This window comes from Echeneis naucrates, chromosome 10, assembly GCF_900963305.1.
Source record: "Echeneis naucrates chromosome 10, fEcheNa1.1, whole genome shotgun sequence".
In the NCBI taxonomy this organism is placed as follows: domain Eukaryota; kingdom Metazoa; phylum Chordata; class Actinopteri; order Carangiformes; family Echeneidae; genus Echeneis; species Echeneis naucrates.
In genome coordinates, this window is record NC_042520.1 from 2366904 (window position 1) to 2388357 (window position 21454).

Here is a 21454-nt window from a genome sequence, read left to right on the forward strand (position 1 = left end):
ATACTGAGTATTTACTGACACTACAGGTGTGAGGCATGGAGGAGGGATTATTCTTCTCTGTTTGTGTGGCAGTAAATAACACAGGAAACACTGTGGGATACAGCTCAAAGGTCAGAGGTCAAAGTGGCAGGTTTCTACAATTGGACAACTATCAAAAACAGACCTCAATATTCCCATAAACCTCTTGAAGAAAGACAACATAAGCTGCTGGAACGTCCTCCAGGTTCGGCCCACATTCCCAGTGACCCGAACATCCCTGAAAACCTGTTGGCAGATCTCAGACCAGCTGTGTGAGCAGGACAGTGTCACTACTACACAAACAGAAACCCTGAAAGAGACATTTTCAATGTGTGGCATCAGTGTTTGGATTCATTCAGAAAACCTTTACTGTAATTGTTTCAATCAAATTAACTTTATTTAACTGGTGTGTGTCTGTGTGGTAGGTTTGATTTATTTCCATACACATTTTGTTTTCTTTAATTATTTATCATGGAGCTGCATATTGTATAAAACTGTCATGAATCAAATTAGATCAGCTTAAATGCAACACATTGGAGAGAGACTTGGACACTGCCCCCCCCCCCCCCCCCCCCCCCACACACACACACACACACACACACCCCACAGTCCTGGCTAAGGCCCAAAGGCTTGATCCCTCAGGCAAGAGAGGGGGGAGCCCAGCCCACAATCTGGGCACATAGATGGTGTGTGTGTGTGTGTGTGTGTGTGTGTTTGTGTTCGTTTGTATGTGTGACTGTGTTGTACAGACAGAGAGGAGGGACAGTGTGAGAAGTGGGTGGAGATGTGACTCTTGAGGGAGTGTTGAAGTGTCTCAGCAGCACTTTGGTTCAAAGCTTCTGAAGCCGCTGAAGTTGAAGTTAGCGGCAGTCGAAACTCAATCTTAAAACTGTGGTTCTTCACATGTTGTGTCTTCTTTTTTCACCGGCTTTACACCAGACCGCTATGGGAGTACGCTGGCCATCACCGTCCTGTCAAAGGCCTCTCAAAGTTCCTGAAGCGTGAGGGGAGAAACAGACAGATATTCCTGGAAGAGTCGCTAAACTGGACCTCAGGTAAGTTTTTGCGCATGCTGCTTCACTCCACTTCACTCTGCTGTTTATGATGGAGGATGACACCACTGTTTAGTATTACAATATGACTAAGTATGTATAAACAGAGTGCACACAAACTTTTGCATCACATCCGTCAGGCAGATGCTTGATTAATTTTTTTTTTTCCTTCATTGCGCTATCATGCATTTATACATCATGTGTTTTGAACACTGCAGGAAAAAATGTTTTTCTTGTTGAAGACTCAGTCAATTAAGGAATTAGCTGGACTCTGAGAAGTAGGCAGTAGGCAGTAGGCAGTAGTAGCAGATGAGTGTTTGCATGAGTTTTATAAAGGATTTGTAAGCATTTAGCTGTGACAGTTTTTGCTCGGAGGGAGAAGTGAAGAGTTGCAGGGCAGGCACATGTCAACACATGCAGCCCAGTTCTTGAAGTTTCAAAGCTTCAGCCAGAGAGTCCCTCCCTTCCCTTTATTTCTTCGTCTGTGAACTGATTCTGTCGGGTGGAATTAAATTGCTCAATCATGTATCTGCAGCAATGATGATGATGCATGTACATAAATGTTGATTAAGGGAAAAGGCCAGTGTTTCACTCGTTCAAAGACTGGGCTCAAGAGCTGGTTTTTCTCTTCGGCTGCAATTGTTACTTTTCAGTAAGGTGGTGCTGGCTATGAAATGGATGATGTTATGGATAGGCCTCTATAATGGAAAGCAACACATATGCAGCTGCTGAAAGAAGATAACTTGTGGCTTTTAATGACCCTCATTCGACCTAAAAGTTGCCAGAGGCTGTATTGTGTTTAGAATTTCAGTTGGTGCTCTTAAATTTAAAGCTATAAGGGCAACTGGGTTTTACGACCCTGGAGAAATGCCATAGTGCTGAAAAGTTTTAATAATTTTATAGAGGAGAAATGGCTTTTTGAAATATTGCACTTAAACTTGTGTAGATCATTCAACCTGGACTGGGAGCTTCTGAAATTACCTGATGGGTAATTTGGCAAAATATGAATTGCATTGATGGCAGAGCAGATAACACATCTGTTTGGAGCCATTAAGATAAAGTGTAGACTGAGCTGCAAGGATGGATGGAAGTGTACACCATAAAACAGACATGGATATTACCTATGTGCAATTAGACCTGTTTCAACTCACTGTCTCACTGCCTGAATTACAGAGAGTGGAGTGCAAAAAATCACCTCAGTAAGTGATGAAATTACTCAAGAGAAGACTGAATGTTCGAAATGGCATGAAAAATGTGGTGGAATGATACCTAATTCAAGCAAGACACAGAAAACCTACTACTGATGCCATACAGTAAGGTCAGGCCACCTGAATGAATGACGGGACAGCTAACTGACAGGGAAGCTGTCGTGGCATTTCTGACCCTCCCTGTAATTATGGCATTTGCTGCAAAGACCAAGTGGCCCTTTGGGCGTGTGTTAGTTGGTGAGTGTGTGCGGAGGGTCTGTTTAACTTTAAAGGACACCCCCTGATCTCTTGCACTCCACCTTCCACCCCTCACATGACCTGACCTAACCATGCAGAGCCTCTGGCTGCAGTGTTGTACAGTATGGTGGGGCAAAGTGTGTCTGTGTGATGTGCTTGTTTTAGGCAGTTGAATTTACTTTACAGAAACAACATGAAGGGAACAAATGCTGCTGTAGTTAAATGTAGTTTTAATATCACCCCCACCCCCCAGAGCAGTGCAGTGACTTCATACAGCAATAACCTACAGCACTGCACCACCACAACCTTCACAGACACACTACCAGTAAAAGTTTATAATACTGTAGAGTACACAATTATCCAGCCTGTAGTTAAAAGCACAGTGTAATAGTTGTAGACGTGTGTGTGTGTTTGATGGTTTGATGTGGTGGTTGGAGTAATGAGTGTACAAATTTGTTGTGTTATTAGATATTGTATATTGTTAATAACTCAATGTGCATGGCCCAAGTGATACTGTTATTCAATAAAAAGGCATTCTCCATACTTTTTATGCTAATGTGTTTGTCCCTTAATTTATCTTCTGTGAGGAGACCAATTTTAACTGTTGAATGGGGCCAATGAATATGTGTGACTGTGTTAAAGTGGATTAGCATTTGTACATTATTTAAACATTATGATGGAGTACCTATTATGTATTGGGTATTTCATTGCCTGCGTTGGGCAACAGATTCTACCCGTGATTATTTTATACATAATTTTCAACACTGCAGTATATGTAAATGTTGGAAAATAAATGTTATATATCATACTGGGGTCCTTGCACAGCTATCATTCCCTGGCAGGTATTGGCCTCGTGCTTTTATTTAGTTTTATCCCCACATGACTGAATAGAGCAGTTTTACTGTCACACCACACACATTAGCAATGATGCTGGCATATCTCAGCTGCTGCTGTGCACTGAAATCTGGATGTATATATACTTAAGAGAGGCACATCCAGTCTGTGTTCTCAGTCTGTCAGAGTTTTGTCAGGCTTTTAACTCTTCTTTATGAAACCACAACACTCCACTTAAAGTTCTCCCTGTCCTGTCTTCATGATGTGGCTGTGAGAGAGGTTAGCTCAGAGACCGCGTCCTTCCCAGCCATCGAGCCCGTCCAAACTGGAGGTTAGCATCATAACCCTGCCCTGGACGTCTGATCTGAAATTACACTGCTGCAGAGGTGTATACTCTAGTTTACAGTGATGGTTTCATGCAGATAATTATGGTCTTTCATTCTCAGTTTCACAACTTCATGATGGTGACACTAACGAATTATGAAATGTAGAGATGGTGTCATGTGAATAATGTGTTCTAACACCAGGACACGAATGTTTCACTGCCGACTGGGGCTGGAGAGGTCAAACTCATCAGAGGTTAATAACAGTCATGCAGGAGAAAGTAATATAAAGGAGAGTGGAACAGAGAGTCAGAAGGTGTCTGATTGTAATTGGTACTTGGGCGCAGGAACAACCATCATGGAGAGAGAGTCTATATTCTAATATGAATATTCTTTTTAAGTGCGTCACAGGCTGTAAAAGGTAACTTTACAAACTTTACAAAACTAGCCCACGGTTGTAATTTCTACGGTGGTGGTCTTAGATGGCTCAGTAGACATCAGTTTTTTTGAGTGAACAGATGATGACTTACAGTTCCCTCTTTTCTTGTGCACGGAGCTCCCTGCAGTGCTTTACTGTGGCAGGAAGCCCATACTAACATCAAAAGGTAACATTTCATCAGGTGTATAAAACTGAGGTTATTATGCTCCAATGAAAATGAGCTGTGCTGACCATTTATGCTAGAAGATAGCTAACCCCTCTTACACCTGAGTGGACAGACACAGCAGGGCTGCTGTTGGACGATAAGGCCATAAGTAAGTTTTTTGAGATTTTCTTATCAAAACCAAAAGGCAAAAACTATTTTTCAGTTTCCTCAGCAGTGTTATATTTAGCATAACTGCAACTTGCTGTTATACTAACTGGTTTTGATGAGGACCTTTGCCTGACACATCAGGAACAATAAAGATTAAAGTTAATTCAATTCATTTAAAAACATCTAACCCTGAAATTTACTGGTATATTTAGATGTTTTGGTTGTTTGTTTTGTAAAACCAGGAGGGTGCGTGTTTTGGTGTAAGAGGAAGAAACCTTGAAAAGTACCACGATGAAGTTTACAGCGGTGCAAAAATGTCTTGTTTTTCAAATTGCTGCAAGGGTGCAAATTAAACTGTGGCCTTAGTTGTTTTCTTCAGTCTAACCAGAACTGGCCAGAAGTTTGTAAAATGCTGCAGCACTGAGTGAACAATTTGCGCTACATGGGACACGTTTCAGATAACCAATGAGTGCAGTTCTACTTTTCTCTGCATCAAAATGAGTTCATGAGTAAATTGTGGTTGAAAATAATGGCCACTGCATAATTTTGTTGTTGTACCTGAAAATCGGTAGAGGCTCCAAGTGTACCGCCCCTGATTGGTGGGTTCAGTACAAATCCATACTGCTCAGTGAATCAGCAGTGGAAAACACTAAGGACATAAACAGTAAATTTAAACTGTCTCAGTGCGCTGATATCCTACATGGAATGTGTGTGAGGGGACGAAAATGACACCAGGATACAAAGACCTCAGCATGTGCAGATGATATGGCACAATGTTCTGGAGACAGCAGGAGATTCAAATAACCGCTGACAATTTATAGAAGCCTTGCGGCGAATAAAAGGATTAGTGAGGATTAGAATGAGCCCTTGCAGCAGTTTCATACAAACTGTGTATCCTATGAAACAGATTTTAATTTAAAGTCAGCAGGCTCTCTAGCGTGTTTAAATTATTGCTTCTTGAGTATATTGATGGCTTTGATGACTTCAATTGTTAAACATATAAAGCTCACATTTAGACCTGTTCCTTCACAGTTTTTTACCCCCTGCGGTGACTCTCTTACAGTCATTGGTTAACACTTCCCCAGGACACCTGAAAACTTTAACCAGACTAGAAGTGTGAAAGACCTGCATGTCTCACCAAGTGCCGAAGGAAATTACCTTTAATCTGAACGGGACCAGCTGCTGCGACTTGTCGCACTTCATTGTCAAATGTGATATTTTTGGTTAATTTCATGCAGTAAATTTTAAAGGAGGAGCGAGGCGTCACTATGATACATGAATGAGCACTTAATAGACCGACAGCAGGTGAAGCTTTACAATCCATTATGGCTTAATGCAGCAACACAGACTCATTACTGTGTTAGATCGAATCAAGCTACAGCCAAATCTCACACAAAGAAACAGATTAAAGCATTATTTTGTTACTGCTGCCATGAGTGAAACAGTGTGCTTTAATTATTATTGTGGATGTGTCCTTTTTTTTCTTTTTTTTTTTTGGTATTTGTGTTATGTCTGCAGGCTGTACCATGATTGGCCCTCGGGGATAATGAAGCTAACTTGACTTGACTTGACTTGACAGAAATGCACTCCAGTTGTCCATGTTCAGCCTCCACATTCAGTCCAGCACTCTAATGTGATCGCTGATATTCCAGATGTGATTACTTAGATATTATATTTCAGCCGAATCGCAGGAGCCATTGTTTGGAGAATGGGGCGCTAATCGCTGAACAAAAAACAGGAAGCAGCTCGATGGGATGAATGAATTCTGGAATTCTGGGAAGAAGCAGGAGGGACAATGTCGCATGGTTTTCGTCGACAAAGGGGGAGCTTCCAAATCCTTTAATTCCTTTACAGCACCTTGTTCTACCATTAGTCCTGCTCCACAATTTACTGGTGAAGCACCTTTGTACAAACATACGGGGATAATTACCTGTACGCCATCAGGCCTGGCAGGACCTACTGTGTGCTGCTCCCTGCCCTCCTGTTATAAAACACCCCTGGCTTTACAAAGCCAGATTGGCAGCTACACAGACCCATGATTCAACTTGTCTGTGTTTCAGTAGTCATCACACAGGAAACGGATGTCTGCTGTGAGTCAGTTTATGGTCGTGAAAAATGATCAGGCGAAGAGTTGATATAAGAGCTCCAACTTAAGATTGTCGACGTCATTGTTTAATCAAGATCTCATTGTGGATGAGGTAAAAAGTTATATACTGGAAGTTGTTCTTCCACTGACTGATATGTCAGTTTATGAAAAAAAAAAAAAATCACTGTGAAGTGTGGAGACTCCTTCTCACTGAGACACTATAAATTTAGACTTCTCATGTGCAAACCTCAAGTATTTACCACAGAGGAATGTGAGTCCCTTCTGAAACATCTGTCTCTATAAATATAGATACATAAGTATCACAGTATTTGTGATGTTGCCTGGTACCATTTGAACAGAAATTGATTTGGATCTGTTTAGAATTAAAAGGCAAAATGCAATATTTGTATTTCTTAGTCTGCCATATGATCAGTTTTTACACATTTGATTCTGATACTGAGCCGGCATTCTCAGCTCAGACACGTCAGTTTGAGCCTCCCTGACATAATTCATATAATTAACAGCACAACACAAAAAAGTGGATTAAACATGAATTAAATACACTTGGTTCTGGGATGAGGGACTGATAATGAGCCATGGCCCACAGAGAGGTGTTGAGGAGCTGCGACTGCAGCTCAGCTTGTAGCAGAGAGCTGGCAAACGGGGAAACTCCCCCTGAGTTGTGTTAAAAACCGTGTGGATCAACAGGAGACTTCAACACTGTTGAGCTCCCAGCAGAGAGTGATGAGACTGACAGACTGGGCTGTAGATACTCTGCCTGCACTGGGAGTCATAGGGGCGGTGGTGAAATGTGATCCAGGAAGCTGGAGTTTAACATGTGGCGGCAGGTTCCTACCTGGAACACACACTGAGTGTGTGTGTGCATGTGAGCTGACCTCAGTGGCTGAAGGAATGGCCTGATGTTTCTGCCCTGCAGCTCTGGATGTTTGGATAAAAACACAGACGTTTTCTTTCAGTCTCAATTTCAGGTTTATCCAAGTTTATTGACTCCACAAAGACTCTGAGCAAGTTTCACCAAACAGCAGCACGCGGTGGTGGTAAATCTTGGTGATGGCTCCTGAGTAGAACTCTGCGGTTTGTTTTAGCAGTCGCACTGTCGTTTTGGAAGCAGCCTAAGTTCAGCAAAGCCACCCAAAGGTGCACTTCCACAACACCTATCTGTGTGTGCAGCATATGAGGATTAACGATTGTGATGTTGAGGCAGCTAATGCTGATTTGTGGGATTCATTACATGTCTGGCGCAGCGTTCATTACATTGAAATGGAATTCATTATATTTCTGTGTTTTCAATCTGAGTGTAATCTATCCTCATCTCCCACTTAAATCTGCCTCCTGTGCGGGCTCTCTGGAAGGCTTTCGCCCCTGATTTACCTTTAGTTCAGCCTGGGAACACTGCAAGAATAAATATTCTCTCTGAGTTATGTTGTTATTAAATAGTCCTCAGTTCTCTGTATCCTTAACAAATTACAGAAAGTTTTGGGCCACCTGTGATTTCTTCCAACAGCACAAAAGGGTCAGAATCAACTCATAATATCAGACAATACAAATTAAGTGTGTGCCTGACTGTGCACTTCTTTGGCCCGAGAACAGATCATTTATGATCTGATAAAATATAATTTTTGATGTTGGTTGGGAGGTTAATAGCTTGTGTTTTAGTTTTATCCTCCTCCAGTTCTGTGTGAAATTCTTGTTCATTTGCTGCAAAGATGTAGGCGTGAGCTGACTGACAGTTGGAGCTCCTTGAGGTTTGGATGGGCTGAGGGAGTCAACATGAAGCAGATTAATAACTCACTTGTACAGCATCTGATTCTTTCATAGAAAAACTATAAACCCCCAAAGCACCAATAAAAATTCCCAATGGAGCATTCTTGTGAGAGAGCCTTGTTGAAACGTTGCTTTATACAGTAAGAAACATGAAACAAATTTAAAGAAATAGAATTTATGACCTTATTAAATAGGAGGCAGCAATACAGACAGTGTTTTGTTTGCATTTGTGCCTAAATGAATCAGTTTTTTTTTTTTTTTTGAGGGTGGGGGTGTCAGCAGACCATTTAAGAGAAAACAGGGATTCACTGAAAGATTTGTTCCATCCAGAAGGATGAGCATGTTACATAGTTAATTGAAGACAGAATCCCTCTTTAAAGCTGTTACTATCACGCCCAGGATTACTTTATACCTCCTTATGCCGATTGTGTTGATCCGCATCCTTGAGATTAAGATCAGTGTGAAATTTCATGGATTGCATATGCATATATACATTATGATTATTATTCCAGACAAAAACCCTGGAGCACAGCATGTGAAGTGTCCTGGGCCTAAAATAGGACCTCACCTCCCCCCCGAAGAAGAAACCCAGCTAAAACCTATTTTAATCCAGTCGTGTCGATGTGAAGATAGAAAAATGACACTGCAGAAGATCACAACATGCCTTAAATCTCTTCCAGAACCCAAACAGCGAGCCCGCCTGCTGTAATCAGATTATCAGTCATCAAGGGAGTGACGATAAAACCCCACATACCTGTCACCCTCCACTGAAGCCTCCAGCGCCAGTCGACCTGGAGACTCAGACCTGAATACTCAGTGCAGCGTGTGCCTGGGAAGATCTCACTGCTCCATAAACCCAAATAAATAGAGAGGCAGTAGCTTTGTAGTGCGTGTATTAAGTAGACATCATGGATGAAAAGTAGGGTCAAATGGTTTGCATTTTCTTTCATAATATTATTGGAACAGCCTTATTTCTGCGGAGGAACAAAAAAGAGGGCTAAATTGTGAGATATTTTCATCTCTGAGCTCAGGAAACTGCGTTTCTACCCCACTGATTGCTTTTAGCTGAGCTGTCAGAGAGGCCCCCCAGTTCTCTCTGCTGTCTGCTGTCAGTGTTGCACAGTTCGAGCTGGCGTGGTGTGGCCCTGCATCAGCTGGGCTGAGCAGCACAAAACTCAGATAAAGATATTTAGTATTTTTAGATTTCAAAATAGCAGAAATTATTAATAAAATTGCAGCTTAAATAAAACAAAAGTTTGAAATTGATTATTTAACTAATCGTTGCAGCTCTGAAATAATTGTTTTTAATTGGGTTATCCATATTTCATTGTCCTTTCATATTCTGCTCCTGGTTCAAGTTGCATTAATAACACTAACATTTTGCACCAGAAAAGCACCAAAGCTATGGTAGCTTGATAAATGATTATAGTTGTATCGTCTGTGCCGGCTTTCCTCACATACATTCATACTCCTAAAAGTCTCAGACTGAACTTGGTGGACCTTGAAGAAACTGCTTTCATGCAATCTGTGTGCATTTCATCTGTCATTATTAGTTTGACCAGTGAATTGCTTATATTGATTATATTTAGTCACAAATGCCAAAATGGTGTGTTTTTTAATTTTTCAGAGATCTCTTTTTTCAAGTTCACATGTCAGGAGGTTAAATGCACACTTTTTAGTACGCAGAGCAGTCACCACTTTCAATCAGAAAGCAAAAGTAAGACAAAGCCAGAAAAATCCATTGAAATATCGCTGAATAGGTAAAGCATTTGTGGTGGGCCAGTCGTCAGTGTCAGTATCAGATCATCCCGATTCCATTAATTCATCCTATTTTATGCATAATTGGAATATTTTTAAGAAAAATTCCAAACAGTTGGATATTTGAATAAATCTTTCAGGAAATATTTTTTTTAACAGCACTTTTTTTTTTTTTTTAAGTTAATCCTGCAGTTTAGGCCTGAGCGCTCATGTGAGAGACACTTTTCCAGCTTCATTAGATACTTATCCTCAGTTATTTTTGAAAGCAGAGATTTAATGGCTCCTGCCCTCAGGGGCGTTTTATGCATAGAAGGCTAACATACAGCACACATGCAGCCGTTTACACTGGGATCAGGACTGAACCTCTCACTGTCATTAACTTGATACCGAGCCATCAAACTACAAATCCCTCCTCATAGCTGCGCAATGACAAAGGCTTAGAAGTCAACATATAGATGAGCACTTGTTGATGGTATTTGGCCACCAAAGGAATAATTATGGGGAAGGGTTTAGGCTGCCACCTGTCTGAAAAAGGCTCAGAGGCAACTTTCTGGTGCTGAAACAATGTGTTGCTTAACTTTGCTGGGGTTTTTTTTTTTTTCCCCTCCTCTCTCTGTTCAGGGCATGTTCGGACAAGAGTGAGATGCCTTGTCGCAGACTTTGCTGTTGTGTTCTGTGTATACTGTGTCTGTTTTGTATTCTTTTTAGAGCTGGTGCTTGAGGGAAATCGTTGTTGCATTTATAAAATAGTGAAGTTACAAGTCCAGTTGTGTCTTAAATGTTTTTCTGCAGATATACTAGATAATACAGACGAAATTGTTGACTCAGAAATCTTTTTTCAATAAACAATCCACCCATTCCTGATTGACACTGATGCCTGACATCTTTATGTCTCTTTTCACAGGAGGTATCAAAGATGGCAGCTTCAAGAACGATTCTCCCTTTGGCAGCATTGCTCCTGCAGCTGTTGAGATGTCAAGGAAGTATGGGAAAAGGAAAGGACACCCCGCCGCTGAGGTTCACGCACCATCACTACAACGCCACCATTTATGAGAACTCGGCCCCGCGGACCTACGTGGAGACGCCGGTGAAGATGGGCATCGAAGTGGCAGATCTGTTCTGGGAAATTGCATATAAAGTTGTCTCAGGTGACGAAGACGGCCTCTTCCAAGCAGAGGCGGTCAAAGTTGGGGATTTCTGCTTCCTCAGGCTCAAAACACGCAGCAGTAACTCAGCTCTCCTCAACAGGGAGGTCAGAGACACTTACATTCTCACTGTGGAGGCAACCGAAAGCACTTTTGACTTCCAGGCGAAGACAAAGGTGCTTGTCCAGGTGCTTGACACCAACGACCTAAAGCCTCTTTTTTATCCTGCCTCGTATAATGTGGGCATCAGGGAAGACACCCCACTTAAGACAAGTGTGGTCAGAGTTAGCGCCACAGACGCTGACGTGGGGAGCAATGCTGAGTTTTATTACTCTTTCACGAGCAGAGCTCACCCTTTTGTTGTTGACCCTTTCACAGGCACAGTCAGCCTCATCAAGAGGCTCAATCACACTCGGTCGGAGCGTTACGACCTCACTGTGTTAGCTGAGGACAGGACAAAGAAGATTTCGGGTGTGCAGAAATTCGGTAATGTTGCCAGAGTCACCGTTAACGTACAGAAAATGACTTTGGCGTCTCCCGTTATCACAGCTTCCCCCAAACCAACAGTCTCTAAAGATGGGAAAATAACTATCAATGTCCATGTGGATGCGGGGGTTAAGCCTGTGGAATCCCTTAATATTGTTGAAGGGGATCCCCACAAGTGTTTTGAGATTATCCCCTTAGGTGTGCAGGGCAGTGATTTCCAGGTGATCTCTACAAAGAGGATTATCTGGCCTCAAACTCCTTTTGGGCTGAATCTGTCTCTTCAAGCTAAAGACAGAAGTTCCCAGAGTTTACTCTCTTCAATTGCACAGATCCACATTCCGGCCTATCATTACAGCCGGTTGGCATTTTTCGAAGACACCTACATTGTCACACTCAGTGAGTTTTCCCCACCTAAGACTCATGTGCTAAAGGTTTCCGTTGCCTCGGTACCTTATAATGTCACCTTCAGTATCAAAAATAATCCGGAGAGCTCTAGTTTCATGATAAATCCCAAAACAGGGATTATCGTAACAACAGACAGATTTGATTATGAGAGAAAGGATCGATATGAGTTTGATGTCATGGCCAATCACGGTGAAGCAGAGACTCACATAGTGGTCGAGATCACAGACGAGAACGACAACAGCCCGGAGTTCAGGCAGACCTCCTATCAGGCCACAGTGGATGAAAACGCCCCTGTTGGGAGCAGTGTTTTGAAAATTGCAGCCACAGACAAAGATAAAGGCAAAAATGGCTTTGTGACTTACGCGATTGCCAACCAAGCCCCCTTACCATTCACAGTAGACCCCTTTACAGGTGTCATCTCAACCTCTGAACATTTGGACTACGAGCTGATGAAACGCCGTTACCACCTGAGAGTTTGGGCCTCGGACAGCGGCAGCCCCTTCAGTCAAGTCAGCGAAGTCCCCTTGACAATAACTCTGAACAACATCAACGATAACATCCCTCTTTTCGAGAGGGTGGGCTGCAATGCCACCGTGCCGCAAGATCTACCAATAGGCCACGCAATCTGCGAACTATCGGCAATCGATTTAGATGAGCTGCAGCAGCTGAGGTATGTCATCACATCAGGAAATGAACTCCAAGTGTTTGGCATCGACTCAGTTACTGGAACCGTCACCCTCAAGCAACCAATTCCCTTGCGAGAGGGTTCGTTCACTCTGACAGTTGTAGCCACAGACGGGAAGCATCAGTCGGACGTCTCAGTTGTCAGGATAACTGTCACTAACCGAGGTGAAGACCCAACGATCCACTGCCAGGAGACTGGCGTTTTCAAACAGCTAACAGACAAACTGATAGAGTCAATCAAACCCATTTTAACCAATCAAGAGGAGGACACATTCTCTGACATTCACATCACCAACCGATATTCTCCCAAGTTCGATCTGAGCGTGCCCAGTTCAGTTGACCTGATTGAGGACCATCCGTTGAATTCCACCATCATCCAGTTCAGGGCAACAGACAATGACACTGGGTTTAATAGCAAGTTGGTGTATGCTATATCAAGTGGGAATGAAGATGGCTGTTTCTCCATTGACATGTTTTCTGGCGACCTTCAGTTAGTTTGTCCACTTGATAGAGAGCATAAGGAGTTCTACATTTTGAACATCACTGTTTATGATTTGGGAACACCACAAACGTCTGCATGGAAGTTCATTGCAGTAAATGTCATGGACGTCAATGACAACGCTCCCATGTTTGATCAGCTCAGATATGTGAGTCGTGTGCCTGAAAACACAGAGGTTGACTCTGTTGTTTTTACAGCTCATGCTATTGATCTTGACACAGAGTCAAGTGGAACTGTCAGATATTCCCTGCTGACATCTACGGACACGTTTGGAATTGATGAATTGACTGGCGAAGTCACTGTGGTGCGACCGTTGGATCGAGAAACCTCGCCCAGGCACGACCTCCACATCGAAGCCAAAGACCAGGCCAAAGTCAGCCCCCAGCTCTCCTCCACCATTGATCTTGTGGTTGTTTTGCAAGACATTAATGACAATCCACCCAAATTTGTGCCTAAGATTTACAAAATAAAGGTTCCAGAGGACGTCCCAGTGGGCACCCTTCTAGTCTGGGTGGAGAGCGTCGACTCAGATCTGGGTAGCGGGGGCCTCGTCTCCTACAACCTCAAGAACACAGAGAGTGGAATCTTTCACCTCGACTCCTCCACGGGTGCCCTGACCCTTGAGAGGAACTTGGACTTTGAGAGGCGACCGTCTTACAACCTCACGGTCCGGGCTGTGGACCACGGCCTTCCTCGCTCCCTCTCCTCCTCCTGTTTTGTGGAGATTCAGGTGCTGGACATCAATGAGAATCTCCACAAGCCGGTGTTCTCAGAGTTTGTATATGAAGCCGGTGTGATGGAGGATGCAGCGGTCGGGACGTCAGTGGTAACGCTTACCGCCTCAGACAAGGATCTGGGCCGAGATGGAGTCGTCAGATACCACATCCACGGTGGCTCTGGTCTTGGAGTTTTCACCATCGATGAAGAAACGGGTAATAAGCCATTTTTTCTAATTAAAGGAAACTATCCAGTTTTATTTTATTTGTTTGGCCAAGTTAAATCTAAACGGTCATGGTTAAACTGATACTCTCTTCCTTATTAATAGAGATTTTTTCAGGGTGACCTGTGAGCTTGCATGTTGTGAAAGCACCTTTCTGGAAAACTAGACAGTCACGCATTGGAAATCATGTATTTTATTGGCAATGCAATCTTCCCATGAGGCCCATTCATAACCTTTCTCTGGCTTTTCATATGATACAAATTTAAATATACAGAGGATGTAAAAACCGCTCATCCATGTTGCCAACTCACATTGAGCATTAATGTCAAGCTTGACTTTGGAAAAAATGTTTCCACAAGATCGGATGTAGGTAGAAACCTGTAACCTGAGTCACCTCCTAAACAATTTCATACAAAAAAAAAACCTGCTTTTGAATGAACTTCTTTCCATGGATGCTTCCATGGTGGCCGATTTTTCAGTTTCTCCACATATTTATGTATTTTCTCCTTTTTGAACAAGAGCTCAGATTTTAACGGATCTGCATTTCGACATAAAGCAAAGCTTAGAGTCAGATACATCAGCATGATGGCATGACAGCAGCATATTGTCACACAGAATATTAACTGCAGCACGTTTCCTCACATAGTTTTCCTGAGACACATGCATGGTTCTCCAGCATAGTATTTTCTCTGGGGTTGCTCTGTCTATTTTTCCATCAGCATTTTCTTTGCAGAGGATAGCCTGTGACCTCTCAGCATATCGTTTCACATTCCATTATCCTGCTGCTGCACTTAAGGGTGAAGATTTAATCAGCCCAGGCAGAGTTCTCTCGCATCGTAGAACCTCACTGACATATATATCCCTTTTCCAAGTTCTAAGATCCTGAACTCTGCTTCAGGGTAACCACAGTCAAACTGATTCTGAGGGAGTCCAGAAAAGTCGATTTTCTTTGTTTCTACCACAGTTACGTCGTGGTATTCAGCTTTGTGTATACCATAAGAACTAAAGTTTTGACAACAGACATATCTCCCACGTTTTTGAGCAGAGAGCGACCCCAGACCCACCTTTAGACACCAATCCAAATGTTTTTAAAGCAAACAGCAACCTAAAGCTTGATGGATTTCATTGCTAGATATTTCCTCCAGGGTAGTTAGAATTAAATATAAAGAAGATGATATTTAATTAATTCCTGAGCCCGGGGCTGCTAGCAGCTACTAGTTGTGTGCTGTTTACAAGTTAAAACCAATATTGACTGAACCGAGATTGATCCTGTTTCTCCACTTTTTCATGCGTCTCAGGTGTGATTCGTACGACTGAGACGATGGACCGTGAGACGAAGCCTCACTACTGGCTTTCTGTCTATGCCACTGACCTGGGGACTGAGCCTCTGATCTCCTGGACTCACGTCTTTCTGGAGGTCCTGGATGTTAATGATAATGCTCCAGAACTTTCCCAACCTGTTTACTTTGCATCCGTCCGGGAGAACCTGGACGTGGTGAAATCTGTCATCCAGGTGTCGGCCAAAGATGTGGACACGTTATCTGAGGGGAAGCTTTCCTTCCAGATGCTGGACTCTCACCGGACATATTTCGAAGTTGATCCCAAAACAGGTAATTAAGAGTGAATCAGCCTGATTGTTCTTTACTACAAAACTGGTTCATTAAATATGTCAAACTAGACTTGCACTCTGTGACACCTGGCTTATTTTCTGGGCCAAAGCATAGATCTCCCTACCATCAACATGTCAGACTTTTTAGAGCTAAGACCTAAACGTTAGATCAGTAGGATTTTAAGGATTCTGCAGAATTTGTCATGTTGCCATCAAAGCACAAAACCTTAATTATAAAACAACTGAAAACTGTTTTCTCAGCCATGAATAGCAGACCCTCAGTGGCTCTGAGGATTATGACAGTTTATGATTCTGCTCATACTGGTGGGATGACCCCTCATTATGGCGCCTTAGCTTCCTGTTACCTTTCACCTCCACCACCTCCTTTGTGTTCACCAATTGAATAAACCATTGTTGTACAGGATTAATGAAGATAACGTCTGCATATTTGGAGAGATAAGTTAATAATCTATTATTAGATCACGTTTTGAAATGAAATCTTGCAGTGAATTATTTAATTGGAGATTTTACTGAGCTAACATCCAGATATCCATATAAAATGAATCTGGGGAACACGGTGTAACTCAATCAGTCTGCATGGTGCCATCTTCTCATTTAACAGGCAGTTTGGCCAGAAATACAGGCAACGTGCTCCCTTCTGACTGATTTACATTTCAATTCAAACTCCCTTCGTGAATATAAGACATCTGGAGCAGCTCTTTGCCTTGTCTTCCCTGAATGGCTTTGACATGTCCCTGTGTGTTGCCACGTCCGCCTGGCAGATTTACATTTTGATTCAGTGTTATTACTGCAGCTGTAAAACCTGACAGTGCGTTATTCCTCACAAGGGCTGGGGGGTTCAGAAGTTGTTGATATATCTCCGAATACACGGTTGTAAGTCTGAACAGAGCAGGCGGTGCAGATCCGGCCAGACTCCATAACGAGAGGTCATGTGGCCCTGATGGATGTGGGGTTACTTAGAACTACTGGAAAAGGAATAAAGATAGATGCCCCCCCCCCCCCCCCCGCTCAGGTATTTGCATGTTCATCTTTGACAGTTGCAACTGAGTCACCTCATAAGCACTTTGATGTTCAACGAATCAGCTGTACAAGCTCCTACAAGTCTCGTCCTCTTGTAATAATCTCCAGGTTGGTCTAGTGTTTGTCCACACCCTAAGGCCAGTATACTGAAGGATTACACAGGGAGGGGAGTGGTAATCATACTGAGACGTCACACAAAGGCAGGCAGGATAGGAGGTGTTGAAGCAGCTGGAGTGTCACATTAAAACAAGCTTTCTCGAACAGAAGCAGGTGTATTTGATATTCATTTACTCATACACACAGGCACAAGATGAAAAGGGATATCGATTCTATGTTTACTTTTCACAACCTGAGGAATTCCCAACGACGAGTCCCTGCAATAGACATCTGACGTCTTTTGAATTTAGATGTCTTAAATTCTTCCTGATAACTGCAGACTTTCCATTTTCATATTTACTGACACGAGAGATATTCACAGAAATTAAGATTTAAAACGTCAGAGAACCGGGGGAACAAGAAAATTGACACCTGACCACACATAAGCATGAGGAATTAAAAACTGGTTTTCTACAATAAAATACCATAAAAGTGTCAAAGCAATAAAGACAATTTATTACCTGTAGACTGATTAAATGAAGGTTATTATGGGCCAATTTAATTTAAATTACACAAACTTGTATTTAAAATGCAAGAAAAGATTTTATGTGGCCAAAAGTATTTGGACTTCTCTGTCCACAGACTTGTATACTGCTGGTGGGAACCTTTTTTTTTTTAACGGTTTTCTGCAGAATGCTCATTTTGAGTGAATCTTATTGCAGGACAAAAAACACTTTAGCTTTCCAACTTAGTGGCAAAAATCAAAGATCTGCCTCCAGCTGAATGGAGGCAAAAAGAGTGGAGGCCCGTAGATTAATGCCCATGGTTCTCAGATGATATGTTCAGCAGTTAAAATTGAATAACATTACATCAAGCCCACAAACCTTCGACCATGTAGTTTAAATCAAGGTAAATAGCCTAGAAGGCAGCGAAAGCATGAGGAGGATTTATTGAGTAACTATAAGAGAAAATAATCAGCTCTCCGCTTTCATGGTCAGACTAATGTTAGATTGTACTGCTTTAAACAAATGTTCTGATGTTCTACTGCCCAGATATCATGTTCTAGTTTCACATTGGGTGATTGGTAGAGAAACCTTTCATGCCTCGACAGGATGAATATGAGTCACGGCTGTATGGAAGTTTCTGTCGAAGAGTTTATTCCCCTGAACAGTTCATGTATCTACGGCATTCTCAGTCTCATCTAGCCAAGAAGAACTAATTGGACAAAGTCTCAGGAGGGAGGGGTGTGTGCTGAATGTTAGGGGAAAAACGTCCATTCAGTTTATTTGTTGTTATTTATTATTTTCTAATTTAATTTAATTTTCTGATCTAAATTTGAGGCTAAAAAGTTGCTTTCTGGCTCCAACTATAGGTTTATGCAACGAAAAAGGGTGTGCCAAATTACCTAAATGAGAGAAAATTGGTGTGCCTCTGGTTATGTAAGTTCAGAGTAGGTTTCATTATGTGTTGATTGTTGGCAAGGCCAGGCAAGTCAGGAATGTTCCCAATTCATTACTGTTTTCAACATCAAATTCCCCAAATCATTTCTAAGACTCTTAAGATCCTCACTATGATATATTGTGAACCAACGCTCAACAAACCAAGAGCCGGCCAAAGGTCAAGTCTGCTCCATGGTCTATGTTTTTATCAATGTCAATTAGAAGATTTCCATAAGACCAAAATCAATGAGCCCAAACACACACACACACACACACACAAGAGCCACACTGATGCACACTAACAATAAATATTCGAGGTGTTATAATGGGTTTTCTGATAAAAACTCTGAATCTAGCCAACACCATCCTTTTAAACATTTATACATCCACCGGTGTCTCTTCTTGTATGTGAAACTAATCACACGGTTTGTTCCACCCTGTTTGTATCTTTTCATCAGCATCCAGAACTTTAGAAAAGCTTTTAATTAGTCCGTTTTGTACCTGAGTGCATTCTGAGCCAGTGTGTCTGCTCAGTGGCAGCAGTGATCAGATATCAGTGGGAGCAAGTCAAACAAGGCCAAGTGTTTTACATCTCAGATCAGATGGATGTTTGAAGGCCCCGTGTTGGCAGTTTGGCTGGGTTTGTTTGAAAATGCATGCTACTGGGCTATTTGCATGCATTTATGACAAATTATTTTGTATTCTCCTCTCAAGGAAAGAAGTCCCTGGTTTAAACTAACTCAACTGAATTTGAACTCCTTTCTTGCAGTCTAGATATGTTGAACTACTTTCCTTTTCCAGGGAGTCTTAGGTTTCTTCCTCTTCCTTCAGCAGTGCGTTTGCTTGTGAAAACATCTCTCAAAGTAATGATTGTGACAGGGTTCATTGAGTGAAATAAAGGCAGCATTAAAAAGAGAAAAGAAAGGAAAGATGAGAATGGACTTGTGGACTGGCAGTGAATTCAGAGAGAAAGATGAGGAGGCAAACAAAGCTGGCCTCGGCACTTCCAGACAGCAGTGTTTGTCTTCACGTGGTTTTGACAGGCGTCCAGCATGGCTGAGTGAAAACAGGCGACAGGAGAGAGACCAGGCTTCACCCCTGATTCCCACGTCTGCACTAATGACTAAAACACACTTTCTAATGTGTCCCACCTGTCCTAATGATGCCCCCGCCCCCAGGAGGGCTTGTTTGCCCTGTTGTAAAAAGGGCCCAATGACCCTCAGCAGGGTCTTTCACTCCACTTACGACCCTCAGCTCTGTCTGCAAAGAACAAATCCCAAACTGTCTCCTGCCGGCCTCCTGCCACAGTAACAACCCCCCACCCCAAATTCCTCAAAAAAAAAAAAAACAAGATGCTTTGTGACTTCTTTTCCCATGTAAAGTATTGCATAATGTTTGTTTTTGCTTTCTGATACAGATATCTAACTTTGAATCACTTACATAAAATTTACAGCGTGCAGCATGAAACTGTAAGTATGCATTCATGCCCACATACCTTCAGCAGCTCTTGTTGCAATAATGCTGTCACGGCTTTGCTGCCATTTCACAGTAAGCCTGTATCCGGCTGTAACTCTGCAGGTGACGTGGTTTTTATATGGATGTTCTGTGCAATTCCTGAGGGGAAATTTAGGTTCGAGATTTGCACCACTTTCATCAAATCTCCACCCTGATTGAAGACCCTTTGAATTAAACTCAACTGTCTTGTGCAAAAGTTTAAAGTGGAGCTACGTTTGATGATGACTTAAGGAGATAGGAAGGAATTACGAAATTACAACGTACTTATTGGCATGAGATATAAAAGGTGAATAAAAAATAAGCCAACAGGAAATTAAAAGCTGTGAATGCAGAAACCTGTTATTAACATTAGCATCTGTGTCACAGACTCTCCCATTTCCAACATCAGGAATTGACCACCCTACAAAAGCACAGAAGCTTAATATCAAATACCCCCATCCCAACTTTTAGGGCTGCTCTAGCCCATATTCTTCTTTTTCTTACATTGTAAAACCAACAATGAGGCGGTCACACCCACTTCACACACCAATTCCCCAGGTGTGCAGATTAAGGGGAAAGAAGATAAGCATTCAGGTTTTCATTTATTTCACAGCTGCTTTGTCACTTTCTGTGTGAACAGCCGAGTAAAACACATCAACCATTTTTTCTCCAGAACCTTGAAGCAGATACTTAAATTCAATGATGTGGTGCTGTCTTTAATAACTTGTGGTTCAGCAGTTTATTTTCTTATAAGCTGCGTTCCTATCAGATAGAGCTGAACAAATGTCACTGTAGTGGCCCAGTTTTAACCATTTAAGCCCAAATCCTGCAATGTCTGAGAAACAGAAATAATAAAACCATGAGCAGGACATGGTCCATAATCATTTTCAACTTATCATCAGCACTGGGTTGGAAAAGATATGCAATCCCTCCTCCACTCCCCCTGTTATCCAAACACACCTCCACACACTGACCCCCACTGTTATCCCCCCAGTAATATTGGCAGCCTTCCTCTGCCAGCCTCTCTGCTCACCCTGCTGAAGCTAATGGCAGCTCTAAAACACTTGACTTAATTTATTCGATTGTGTGAGAGGAGGTCAAAAGATACTCTCATCAGAGCAATGGAGAAAGTGCTGTTGGAGAGGAAAATAGAAAAAGGTCACCGCACAATGAAAGAGAGTACAGTGACGTGGCAGCTAAAAAAAAAAAACACACACATTGAATTTATATATTTTATTAAATTGTGAACTACTAATATGATGACATTTAAAATTTGGATCATTTGCCAAGTTTGATTTTGAGCAGAAAACTAAACTGAACAGACTCACTGATGCACACACACTCACACAAGTACACTAGTGATGACAACAGTAACAACAGCAGAAACAACATCCCTGGAACAAAATGTATTTACTTAGGTGAAGTCAACACTTGGTGTCCTTGACACACACACACACACACACACACCTACTATAACAGAAGGAGTAACACTTGTGTTTCTGTTTAGTCATTTAGGTGTAATTAGCACTTTCACTTCCCAGGACTCGATATCAACATTGACGT

The 21454-nt window shown here is 42.2% G+C and overlaps 1 protein-coding gene across 1 annotated transcript in view; it reads left to right on the plus strand.

Moving 5' to 3' along the window:
* The first annotated feature begins 858 nt into the window (after positions 1 to 858).
* Positions 859 to 21454, plus strand: part of fat2 (FAT atypical cadherin 2) — a 69147-nt gene continuing 48551 nt past the window's right edge. Inside the window, exons 1-3 of the mRNA XM_029511768.1 lie at positions 859 to 1073; positions 10958 to 14204; positions 15511 to 15822. Of these exons, the coding sequence (XP_029367628.1) occupies positions 10970 to 14204; positions 15511 to 15822 (3547 nt within the window). The 5' untranslated portion in view covers positions 859 to 1073; positions 10958 to 10969. The remainder of the gene's footprint in view (positions 1074 to 10957; positions 14205 to 15510; positions 15823 to 21454) is intronic.